Genomic DNA, 12840 nt, shown 5'->3' with positions numbered 1-12840 from the left:
TGGCAGTGGGTGTGGGGAAGAAAACAGTGGCGGCGAGGGAAAGAAAACGGCGGAGGTGGTGCCAGCGGGGCTAAGAACGGGGGAGGGGGAAAGGAGGGTGAGAACTAGAGGTGCAGATGCTCTGCGCCAGCTAGTTTCCTTTAATTGTAATCCTTTTCCCTCATGTGCCAGATAACAAGAGGACAATATGGAGTACAAAGGATGGAGCTTCTTCCAGGAGACCGGGACAATTTAGCCATCCAGACACGTGGTGGTCCCGAGAAACATGAAGTGACAGGGTGGGTATTGGTAAGTATCATTTTTCTTACTGTCTAAGAGAATTCTATATAATTTTGATGAAACGGTAGCATGTTTCAGGAAAGAAATTTGGTTTTCAGGCTGGAGGGGAGGTAGGGTTGCCATATTCTCACTTTCTAAATCCGGGTGCCTAATTTGCATATTATGTAAATTGGCTGGAAAATAATTTCTGAGCAGAATAGTGACTACACATTTTGCTCCATAACTCCACTTCTACAAGGGCTAGTGCTTAGCTTTATTTTTTAAATGAAAGCTGGGAGAATCTGGGTGGGCTAAGAAAGCTGGATGAGATGCTTAAAATCCATGTGAAACCCGGAATTTCAGGCAACATGGCAGCTCCAGAGGAGGAAATTAGTTGAAAAGAATCATGACAAGTTGAAGCTACACAGTGGGGAAGCAATATCATGCCTTTCTGTGCCTACTATATGTCTACATGTAGGTGTAACCTTTGTATGGGGTCTACTTGATTCTGCATACTAAGTCTGAATTGTGTACTCAGTTCCCAGCTTGTATATGGGATAGCAACTGCAAGATCGGATCTACAGACATTGGATGTTATGTATGCAGGCCCTGTGCAAATGTTACATCCACATATGGATATGCCGAAAGCCTGGAGGCACCCCGTGGGAAGGTAGGGAGGATCACAGAGGATATTATCCTCTGTGCCCTGTGAATGTTTTTGCACACTGGTGCTATGTAAATCCTTGACAAAAGTGAAGAAAGCAATTGTATTTTTGGCATCACCAGGAATCTGAATTGCAAGGATTGTGGAGCTCACGTTGCTTGATTGTTCCCTGTTTCATGGGGAGGTAAATTTTGACTGTGATGGAGTTATGTACATTGCAGCCCATCACAGCTGAACCCTCTTCTGTGCTAGCTGACAGAGTTGCATTGCCTTTGTCTCCAGCTGCCTATTCCTGGAACCACTGTCAGGTTAGATGCAAACCCTTCTCTACAACACAGAAGTTGTCTATCATTTCTGATTAAACAATCCTTAAAAGCTGGGGTGGTACATATCTTTCCAGTTTCTGCCCTCTTCCTGTACCTAAAAGGATCTTCTTTATATATATTTCTCTAAGGCATACCCGTGGCTAATCTCATGTGTGGCAGCTCTCGCGAGAGTTCGGAGAGCTGCCGGATAGCCATGGTATGGGTGGAGGGAATAAAATAGCCACTGGCTGAAGAAAACGGCAGCTGGCAGGCGGGGAAACAGATGACCAGCAGGCGGGCAGGAAAGGACGAAGGGGACAGGAGGGGAAGGACGAAGACAGGGGATGGGCAAGGAAACAGACTGCCAGTGGGCAGGGAAGGAAGAAAATGGGGGCGGGGGCAGGCAGGGAAGAAGACAGGTGGGGGGAAGAATGTGATGGAGCAGGCAGGCAAAAAAAGCAGCACCGAGGGGGTGGGGGGGAGAAAGCAGTGGCGGCAGTGGCAAACTAGGGGTGCAGATGTTCTGCGCTGGATCAGCTAGTTTGTTTTAAAATGCTAGGTCTTACAGGAAAATGTGTAACTGCACATCCTCACCCTACTAGAATACAGAGTAGTTTGCACAGTCATGCCACGGAAGTGCAGGAAATAATCAAACACAAACCCAGTTGGGTAGGCTTACCAGTCACCCAATATTGCATTGGCCAAAAAACAACCACTTGCACACGTTCTGTCAGATAGCAGGGTTGGAGAATGCAAAATCCAGTGGACTCTAAATTATTTCCAGCCCTACTCATGACTTGCCAAGTCACGACCTGACTATGCCTCTGACCGACAAGTTTCCCTCAGGTTCTGCTCTTGACCCATCAGATTGTGACTGGTTTTGCCTTGGCCCTGTCTAGGAGTCTTGAATCAAAGATAAGCAACTTAACATATATGCAAACTGTGTTGAAATAGGCTTCTCCAACTCTCTTGAATTAATAAGACTAGCTCAAGCAGGCATGCGGGCTGAACACAACAATCCACACCTAGTGACTATGATGAGCAGGTACAAAACAGCTCTGCTGGATCAGGCCCAAGGCCTGTCCAGTCCAGCACCACACAGTGAGGGCATCTCACCAGATGCCGCTGAAAGCCCACAGGCAGAAGTTGAGGGCATGCCCTCTGTCCTGCTGTTGCTCCCCTGCAACTGGTACTCAGAGGCATCTTGCCTCCAAGGCTGGAGGCCTCAGGATAACTCAGTATTTCTGTTTTGTGATCCATCCTGCCAAGTTGTTCACAGCCAAGATCCCATTCCTTCAATCCCCCTTTTCTTCCTTTAATAAGACCGTCCAACACATCCTAAAAATATTATTTATCCCTGTCATATCAGTGTGACCAAGTATCTTATAACTTCAAGGCAAAACAAATTCTTCCGCAGTATGTTTTCAAAAGAGAGAAGGGGAACTGCTGCCCTTACCAAATCCTCCCCTGGCAACTCCTCCCCTCCTGCCGACCAGTGGGCTCTCCCCAAAGGCCCCTATGTTACTGCAAGAGCCTTTGGAAGAAACCCCATGGCTGGGGGAAAGGACAGAAGAGCTGCTGTGCCATCCTGGGCCAGTGGAAGGCGCTGCCGCCATACGAGTGTGGCTCAGGGAAAGCGCTGCTGCACACCATTCTAGCCCCATGCAGCAATTCCTCCCAAGCTCCCTAATGATGCATGGACCCCTGGAGGTTGCTAAGATACACACTGTCAGGCTGTTCTCATGAGCAGCCTAACCTAGGCTAAGGCAGCCCAGCCTGGCTTAGGCAGCTCGTGTGCAGCACCAGGCAGATCCTGGCATTTTGCGGTGCCTAACCCACCTTTTGGACCTGGCCTTTTACTGAGGTTAAGGGTGCAAGTGCATCCTTGACCCCAGTTCCGAGGTCGTGTGACGACCCATTTCACAGTGGAATCCTCCAGTGCACTACACTCTGTGTGGTGCAATGGGATATGTGGAGGAGTCTTGGCCTCCAGAGATCCACACTGCATGCAACAGAACAGACCGTTAGTCTGCGGGGAAGATAAGTTCAGCACAGCCTCCTCTCCCCCCCCACCCCTCCCCAGGTCGTGAGCACAGCCTCAATATGTAGTCACAGCTGGCAATGTACACCTGAAGCCCCATTAGTAATTTGGCCATTGATCTTTTGAATGTCTCTGGCACACTGGCATCTCAGTGCCTTGGGGAGCACCTTTCTCTCCGATGGACACCCCTCACATATGCCAAGTTAAAGATATTTTAGGCAAGGCCAAGTTGACCACCACATGGAGCACATTTTGTGTGATGGCCCCTTTTCTACCAGCATTCTCTTCAGAGAGGCATATATTAGGCTAGCACTGGCAGGGATTTTAGAGAGCTTTACACATTTCTGGCAGACCTTTGATGAATACTGTAGTGGCTTTATTTTGAATGCCTGTTTGTACTGATTTTGCTAACGTTGTTTTATGTGGTTTTGTGGTGGTATAGAAAGTTACATATTGTTTTTATGCTTAAAAGCTGCTTGGAAGTCCCGGAGGACAGTAAGGTAAGCTACAATTGCAGAAGAACCACATGCAATATTTATTTTATGTATGTGCACACCAGAGCTTTTCTGTTGCAACCCTTTATGCCCCACCTAAAGGCTGCTCCTGAGAGAAGCATACAGCATGTACTGGGGTGGGGGAATCAATGGAAAAAAGTACCTGTGTGCAAGTGGAAGTGTCTGACACCTCCACACAAGTGTCCACGTTGGACCCATGCCATAAAAGATCAGTTTCAGAACAGATGTTTTCCATCTGGATGCATATCTTCCAGAGTCTTACTAAACATGTGTCTTCTCGGGAAATATAGAAGTATGATACACCTTAAGATATTGCCATTTTCATTTGTATTCTTCTCATATAACAGATTATCAAGAAATGTAGGACTGATCTTCTTGAGCTAGAAAGGGCAAGAACTAGAACTAGGTATTTGGTGTCTGAATCTTTTTACCACTCATTAAAATAGTAAAACATGAAGTTGTTCTTAATCATCTGGGAACTGGCTTACTGTGGATTTGGGGCTAGTGTATCAGTCTAAAAGCACTGAAAACAGGGCCAAATATTGAATAAGGCGGTGGTTATAAATGAGAGTGCTTGTTCAGCTATGGTTCTCTTTTAATAGATATCCCCTTTGAGCAAAGATGATGCTGGAGAATACGAGTGCCATGCACTGAACTCTAAAGGAGAGGCCACAGCTTCTGCCAGAATTAATGTGGTTAATTCTTTACAGGAAATACCCACGATAAAAGGTAGGTAGGTAGCATGTTAGCATTTTGCTGGAAAGGAGCTGATATGAAAAGCAAAAGATGGATCCTGAATTTCATAATGTGGTTTCAACAAACCTTGAGCAGTCAAGTTTACATAAGAAGTGTTGATATCAGATGCTTCTGAATGGACAGAAATGTCATTCATTCATGCAATTCATAAGATGGAGTCATCAAGAGGACAGGATAGACTCCTGACATAAGTCTGGAGCCTTCTGCTTTTTCCATTGCCAAGCAATTCAACAAGGAGAGAGGGAAGGGAAACAGTTCCCACCTGCTCTGGTGACTGCAGTCCTGCAAAGGATTGCCACAGGTTTCCCCATGCATCACGCAAAGGAAAAGCAGATTGCAGGAGCCTAGTATTGAGAAGCATATGAATATTGGCTTCCCTCGAGTGGAGAATTGCTTGCAGTGGGCCCCAGGTAAAGATGGAAATTCCTACCCCCCACAAATGCAACCTCAATACCTAATCTGTTGCTGTGGTCCAGACGATTTATTAATCGGTTAGCTATTCATAGAGTTTCTAAATTCTCAACAAAAACATAATCCTCTAGAATTTATAGCATTCCACCTTTTTTCATGCAGGTGAAAGTACTGAGCTGTGAAAGGCAGAGACACTATATTGCAGATGGAAAAGCAGAGGCTCTCATCTACACCAAGCTTATGTTAGTCTCCTGGAAAACTGCTGTTCTTTTGTAAACCAGCCATGCGCCTCTTTGGACACTAATTCATTTGCTAAGGTACAAATAAAGTATTTGACAAGTGAGTATATGACTGAAAAGCTTTTATTTCTATTTACAAACACATAACTCATAAATTACACAGCTTGAGAACCTCAGTCATGAAGTACACAATAGTTGTCAAAAAATTTAAAAGCGAAATTAAGTGAGAGCATGCAATTCAAAAACTCTACAAGGTAAAAACCCGGTTAAGAGTAGGAGAGAAGTTTTTGAAGACTACACACTCATCATTCGAGGTGCGATACTCATTGACATCAGTTCCTGGAAGAGGAGCTTGCAGGCATATGGCATTCTCACAAGAGAAATCTGTGGGGGAAGTGACATGTCAGCAAAAAAGGCTTACCCAGTTAAGCAAAGTGTATAACAAAAAAAGTAACCTCAAAACTACATTTTATAATCTGTGCAGCAATAATCAGTACTACAACGGCATTTGTATACCACTTTAGAGTTTGACATTTCACCTACATTGTTTCAGTAATTCCTGTAACAGCCCTATAAAATAGATTAGTATTGAATTTTTCCCACATTTTATTTTATTTTAAAAAAACCTAACCCACTGAGTTTCAAAGCAGCCTACAAAAATATAAAAGAACAAAAACACAAAAGATTACGATATTAGAAGTAAAATCTGAGAGCACCAAAAACATTTCTTAACTGATGGTAGAATGCCTGCTGGAAGAAACGTGTTTTTAAAGGACACTAGAATAGTCTTTTAAAAGATGTCATTAAGAATGGGGCCACCACAGTGAAATCCTCATCCCATGTGGCCACCAGAGCAATCTCAGATGGAAACAGGACATCCAGGAGGTCTTTCCTTGCAAATGTCTATGTGTCTGGCAGACTCAAATGCAAAGTAGCAGTCCTTCAGGAACCTTGGCCCTAAACTGTGATCATCACCAGCACTTTGAATCACTTCTGGAAACAAGTTGGTAACCTTGAACCCAACGACTAGAATATTAATACACATAATTATTCTATTAAAAATAAAAGTGTCATGAGCATAGATTTTGCAGGGAGTAGGTAAAGAGTAAAGGTAAGCACAGAAAACATAAAGGTGGAACAGAGATAGAATTCAAAGGATGAGAGAAGAGCCATCTGGGTAGAGCACTTAATACAAGAGTAGGAGATATAATAGGTACTAGCTGGGCCAGGCACAGAGTATCTGTGTCTCTAGTTCTCCCCACCCGGCCGTTTCATTCCTCCCACCGCCCATCACCGTTGCAGCTTTCTCCCACCCGCCCCGTCTCCCCCCTCCCGCTTGCCCCCTTCGCCGTTTCCTTCCTCCTCGCCCACCCGCCCGCCTCCATCACCTCCTCACCCTCCCACCACCGCTGTTAACTCCTGGTGCTCACTGCTATCATCGCCGTCGTTAGCCAGCAGCTCTCCGAACTTCTTGCGAGAGCTGCCACACACGGAATTAGCGATGGGTACGTCTAAGAGAAATAAATATATAGAAGATTGTTTTCCTCATCTGTTTACATACCTGTGTCTTATTGCGGCAGCCCCTGCATTCGTAAGTGTGTGTCCTGGTGTTGGCGATTGCCATTAACCCACACAAGTTGCACACGTGAACCTGATATGGGTCTGATGCTTCAAACAATCTTTCCCTTAAGAACTGTGCAGCTCCATGAGCAATCTGACAATCTCGTTCCATTTCTCCAAAACGAAGGCCACCATCACTGGGGAAGAAGAAAACAATGTTTCTTTACTTCTACGTTTTGCCAAATTAGAAGACTGCTCTCACTAGGCTGACCACTACAATACATTTAATACAAGAGAATAATCCGAGTTGAATACAAAAACACTTGTGTCAGAACTTGGACATTAAAACACTCCTTAGAACCTCTCATGCTACCATGTGCTACATGTGAGTGCTGTCAATGCAAGATATAGGAGAGAAATCAAACTGAATTTCTGTAATCGTTATTCAAATTATATGCCACAGTCCTCCAAGCATATGCAAAAACCCAGAGCCAAGCTTCCTGGGAATCTGAGTGTTAATTTTTATCCAATTTAAAAGCAATGTTCTCACCTTATGGTTGGGAAATACTGTGGGCAAATTCGAGAGAAATTTGAGAACCTGGGAGTTATGCTGAATAAGACTTCCAACATTTAGGAGACAGAACTTCAGTTCTCCAGAACCCTGTGCCTTACCCCATGACTACCAGAAGGCAAATGAATTATGCAAAGCAGTGAACATTGCAGAATAAAAGGTGTTGAACAAGAAATCATGTATTCTTTCACAATAGATTGCAAAATTGTCTATAGATTGCAAAATTCAATTTACTCTGGCACATATTTTTCTCAAAGTAGATTTCATTTTTTTGCAAAGTACATAGAGCTGTCATAGTCTGATGTACAGACGGATCATTTTTAAGTTGTCATCTGCTGTGGACATCCTCAGTGTCAACAGCAGGTGACAACTAGCCAAATGGGGATAATCTCTTATAAAAAAGGCTGCAAAAAATAAAATTTTGAAATTTTGCAAGTACGTCCACAAAACATACTATCCTGCCTATGTCAATCATTTGCTTTTATTTTATTTTAAAATATTTCTATGCTGCCCTTCTTGTTGGAGGCAGAAATTCAGCCATAAACACATAATCACCACTCCAATATAAAATATCAACAGACTGGCACTGCTTCATTTTGCCTACCAAACTTAATGAGTCCAAATCAAACCCTCAAATTTTACAGAAGAATCCAATCCAAGTGATTCATACACACCCCCACAGACCAGGCGAGTGTCTTATTTACAAGTCTGCACTGATTCTGTCCAGTGTTCCCTCTAAGGCGTGCACATGTGCGCATGCTCACACATTATTTTTTGATGTCTGCTCAGTTAATTTTAGATCCCGCTCAGGCTGAATCATGACGGCCCCACCCTGAATGCATGTGCGTGCACACTGCCTTGATACTTTCCAGAACAAAACTCATTTCGCACACAGATGAAAAAATTTAGAGAGAACACTGATTCTGTCCCATCCCCAGGGTGGTGTTTTGTTTTATTTTAACCCCACTTATTCCACACAAGCCCCAAAGCAATCTTGGGTGGGTAAACACAGAGCATTCTAACTCAATCCTACAGTCTCCAGAAAGCATGTATCCCATTTCTTACCGAGATCGACCTTCCATAGGTTGCCTATTAAGGATCTGAATTGGTCCCCTTGCACGGGAATGAATTTTATCATCTACCATGTGTTTTAACCGCTGGTAGTAAGTAGGACCAATAAAGATCTGCGATGTGATTTTGCGACCAGTAAAACCATTGTACAAGACCTGCAGAAAAGAAAGTACTTAATGAAAGCCAAACTGTAGCTACATAAGCAGTCCAAAAAGTGAATGATCACAGTTGCCACTGTGACCGTATATACCTCGTTTCCTCTCAGGTGATAGCCGTAGTCAGACAGCAAGTTTGAAATCTTCTGCACATTGACTGCATCATTGAAAGGTGTAGCATCACCTATTTCTCCCTTATTTGCAGATACCTAGAGATGCGGAAAAGATACCTGTTTAGCTGAACAGCTGCAAATTAGGATATCACAGAATTGCAGTATTTGCTATTAAAATATTCAGAACTCAAGGGCAGTTCTGAAAGCCAGTGTAGTGTAGACCAACACTGATTGAGACCAACTGACCACTCAGCCATAAAGCTCACTGGCTGACCTTGGACTACACTCTCAGCTTAACCGATCTCACAGGGTTATTGTGAAGAAATGGGGTGGAGGGAAGATCATGAACACTGTGCTAAGCTCCTGGAAGGGATGCAAATATAATGGGATACAAATATAATGCAGGTTTGACACTCTACAGGGGTTTGCTATGCAAGAAAAATATCCGTATTACCACAGGATGCATTCAACCCTTTTCTGTGCCTAAACTAGCTCTCTGGATCGTGGTGGTCTTAATGTTCACACAAAATAAAACATTATCCAATTACAAAGAGAGAGAGATGTTAGTTTGTCTTTCAGCATCAGAACGCCTATTCCGGATTGCAGGCAAGGGCCAGTCTCCAACAGGTGCCCACCAGATGCCCCTGGAAGCTCCAGGTCACAGAGTGCCACCTCCTGTGGCTTCCCTCCTCCACCACCACATCTGACAGTCTGGGATATTCTACTCCTATTCTTCACCCAACCGGCAGCAACATACACTTACCTTCCCTTGCAGACATTCAATCAAGTGACCAATGGTCATACGTGAAGGGATGGCATGGGGATTGATGATAATATCCGGGGTGATACCTTCACAGGTGAAAGGCATATCCTAAAAGGTAGTAAAGGAAGATGCTAATTATACTTTTTATCTCCGAACAAAAAAAACTGATCTTGATGATTACTGGTAACGAAGCTAAATGCCTTCACTGCTTTTCAGTATAGTGTGAATGACACTATAAAATGTACCTCTCAGTTCAAATAGTGTAAAATACTTTGCATGGGACTGCCCTTGAAGACTCTCCAGAAGCTCCCATTGGTTCAGAATGCTACTGCTTACCCCTAACAAGGACTGGTTGCAGGAACCATATTAGAACTGTTTCCTGCAATGGCTTCCTGTGTATTTCCACCGCCAGTTTCCTTCAAAGCCCTAAATGGCCTAGATCCAGTCTACCTGCAAAAATACCTCTGTTGCTGGTGTCCCCTCACCCTTTTCTTTAAAAAAAAATATATGTAAAGCCGATTTAAAAATTTAAGTTTAAAAACGAAAAGCATACCTCTCCTTTATTTAAAGATGGTTGGCTAATAGATCCCAGGAAAAACATTGCAACAAATGAGATCAGTAATGATACCACAGTTGCAGATCACCCTGCCCAGAGAGGCTCACTAAGCAGAGGTGGGGAAAAGAGTGCTGGTCTACCCACCTAGTCCAATTGGTAGACCAAAAGTGCCATTTTGAGGTCCAGCAAAACAGGCCTCAAAGTGCCAGTCGAATCACCCAAATTGATTTGGGTCGAATTTGGGGTGAACCGCTTCAACCCCGAATTGGGCCCTCTATTTTAAGGGTGATTTGATTTGGGGTCAATTTGCGAATCACGCCCAGCTCAACCCAAATGGATTTGGGGGCGAACTGAATTCCACACCCATACTACTAAGCCACTTCATCAGCTAGCTTTAGATGGTCTGCAAAGACTTCGTTCACACAACCTTTTTGCAAATGCTCTGGAGCTGAAATTCTGAAACCCATGCTTGCTATTTTTATGCTGTTGCATTGTTTTCAAAGAGGTTTGACCATCAGTCAGAGTACAGATGTCATAAAGGCAAATGAACATATTCTAGGAGTGACAACTCGCTTCAAATGCTTGTGTTCCAATATGGTTTCAGAAGCACAATTCTCATTTACATCACCGGGGGGCGGGGGCGGGAGGCATTAGCACAACCTTATGAGAGTGGAAGCTTTACCTCTTGTCTGTACTGGATTCCACAGGTACCTTTCTGACCATGTCTGCTAGCAAACTTGTCTCCGATTTGTGGGATTCTCACAGAGCGTACCTGGAAGCAAAGCCAGACAGTTACTCAACCTATTCCAGGGTGCTGGCTAACTAAATCCAACTAAATAAATATTTGCCAACAAAAGACAAATAGCTCCTATACATACCCTAATTTTACAAAACTTGTATCCTTCCTGGTTCAAGGTAACCATGACTTGATCTACAATCCCAGTCTCACTAGTTCGCAGAAAAGTGCTGCAGTCTCGCTTGGTATAACGGCGATTGGTGCTCTCCAGTTCATCTTCATTTTCAGGTAAAGTTACGGTCTTGCCAATAATGACATCGTCTCCGGACACACGCACACCAGGTGCAATTAAGCCATCATCATCCAGCTTGTCATAGATGGCATGCCTCATCCCTGAAAAAATAAACAGAAACTGGGTGTGCACATACATCAAGCCTTGAAACCCACCACTAAGTTAAACACAGCTGTGTCCGCCCATTAGAGGCTTGATCATCTGTTTCTGCTGCTGGGCCAAGATACAAAATCATACAGACAGCGGGTATACTCCCAGTATATGGCTACAGCACGTGGCTGGTGGGCTTCATGTGACTCAATGCATCAACAAATAGCTAACAGTGCAGGCCTGATGTAGATTCTCCAGGAGCTTTCCCAAGCAGCAGGCTTTCCCATGGGTTTTCTGCAAGGCTTTACTGAGAGTTAGAAGTTGCCCCAAAAAACTGACGCCAAAAGTGGATTTTTTTTTACCCCAGATATAAGTCAGGCTACACTCTAATGCGCAATGAAGAACAGAACTGTATGGCACTTAGCCATTTTTCTGACTTTTTTGGCCTTCCAGGAACCTAACCCCACAATTCCCATTCACTCAATGACTCGTCATCTGTGGTTTTGTTATCCACAGAAACTGACGGGACTGGAAACCTTGAGGATAATGAGGGCCCCGTAAGATCTGATCTAACTGCAAATGTGAGATTACTAGAAACCATTTTCTAGTTCCCGCCTCTACTTTTTATTTATCTATCTGTTTTCTATACCGCCCTTCCAAAATGGCTTAGGGTGGTTTACATTAAAACAAAACTAAAATCAATTAACTATTAAAAGTGAAAACTGTAAAAACAACATAAAACCATTATGTACAACTGTTCACAGTGTGCAAGGACAGAATGGGCAGTTCCATTCTACTCCCACCCCCCGACATGATATAAACACATAAAGGAGCCGAACTTGTGAAGTTCTATTGCTGAGCAGTAACCTATCAACCCAGTCCTTAACATATGCTGTTAAGCAAATTCTGCGTATTCTCACCCTGACAAGTTTCACGTGTAGGCTTCTCAAACACTTCTTCTTGATCATATCCTTTCTTGGACTCTTGCTCTTTATAGGAACGATAAAATACAGATCTGAAAAGAAATTGAAATGGTCATCAGCTCCAAATCCAAATATCAGCCCTCCCATTTAGATAGCATGTTTCAACTGCACATGTGCTAACATGTCTCAGGATACCCCAGAAGCAGGAGAAAATTGGATGCAATACTGACATTTGACTGAGTGGAACTGTACTAAAATACTGTATCCATATGGCAGAAAGTCAGCAACTGGTGAGCCTAGGGCCAAATCACACCCCTCCTATGCAGGGATGGCCCAGGGGTATTGCCTGAGACAATCTGACACCTCTCCCATGCCCCTCACCCATTTTATTCAAGGGCTAGTTTATATGGCAAAATCAAGTGGCGTGCTTCCCCATGCAGAAGTATACATGTCATGAAGACATGCATGCTTCCTGAAACACATGTTTTTATGTACAAGGGGGCGCTTTTTTTTTTTAGTACTAGGATTTATGCCAAAAATATTTTAAAAATGCAATCCTACTCCAGTACAAAACCATGAAATCCAAAAGCAGCTTTACTGGGCCCCAACACCATTTGGATTGGTGGGCTTCTGCTACTCTGCCCCTACCGCAGTAATCTTGTTATTGCTAGCAGGTGGAAAATGCCAATACTAACCCTTCCAGAATTTCTGCCTTTTTAGATTTAGTGTCCATCCACCCCGCCACACCCAGTTTGTACTTCTAAACAAATTTCTAGTTTTGAGAAAGCAGAATCCATCCAGGTTTCTCCCTCCCAGTTAAC

At 43.7% G+C, this 12840-nt stretch overlaps 2 protein-coding genes across 3 annotated transcripts in view; one reads left to right on the top strand and one right to left on the bottom strand.

Moving 5' to 3' along the window:
* The window catches only part of IGFBP7 (insulin like growth factor binding protein 7), a 39472-nt gene extending 34178 nt beyond the window's left edge, over window positions 1–5294 (top strand). The window contains exons 3-5 of one of the 2 annotated variants that reach the window (XM_053297316.1): window positions 172–288; window positions 4386–4512; window positions 5113–5294. In XM_053297316.1, the coding sequence (XP_053153291.1) occupies window positions 172–288; window positions 4386–4512; window positions 5113–5132 (264 nt within the window). In that variant the 3' untranslated portion in view covers window positions 5133–5294. Of the gene's footprint in view, window positions 1–171; window positions 289–796; window positions 1612–4385; window positions 4513–5112 lie in introns of those variants that run through there. The other variant, XM_053297315.1, reaches the window with a different exon arrangement.
* The window catches only part of POLR2B (RNA polymerase II subunit B), a 28161-nt gene continuing 20615 nt past the window's right edge, over window positions 5295–12840 (bottom strand). Inside the window, exons 18-25 of the mRNA XM_053297314.1 lie at window positions 12017–12111; window positions 10857–11107; window positions 10661–10750; window positions 9423–9530; window positions 8642–8755; window positions 8386–8546; window positions 6751–6946; window positions 5295–5573 (exon numbers count right to left, since the gene is read on the bottom strand). Of these exons, the coding sequence (XP_053153289.1) occupies window positions 5484–5573; window positions 6751–6946; window positions 8386–8546; window positions 8642–8755; window positions 9423–9530; window positions 10661–10750; window positions 10857–11107; window positions 12017–12111 (1105 nt within the window). The 3' untranslated portion in view covers window positions 5295–5483. The remainder of the gene's footprint in view (window positions 5574–6750; window positions 6947–8385; window positions 8547–8641; window positions 8756–9422; window positions 9531–10660; window positions 10751–10856; window positions 11108–12016; window positions 12112–12840) is intronic.

Source organism: Hemicordylus capensis, chromosome 2 (assembly GCF_027244095.1).
Source record: "Hemicordylus capensis ecotype Gifberg chromosome 2, rHemCap1.1.pri, whole genome shotgun sequence".
Lineage (NCBI taxonomy): Eukaryota > Metazoa > Chordata > Lepidosauria > Squamata > Cordylidae > Hemicordylus > Hemicordylus capensis.
This window is presented reverse-complemented; position numbering and strand designations above follow the sequence as displayed.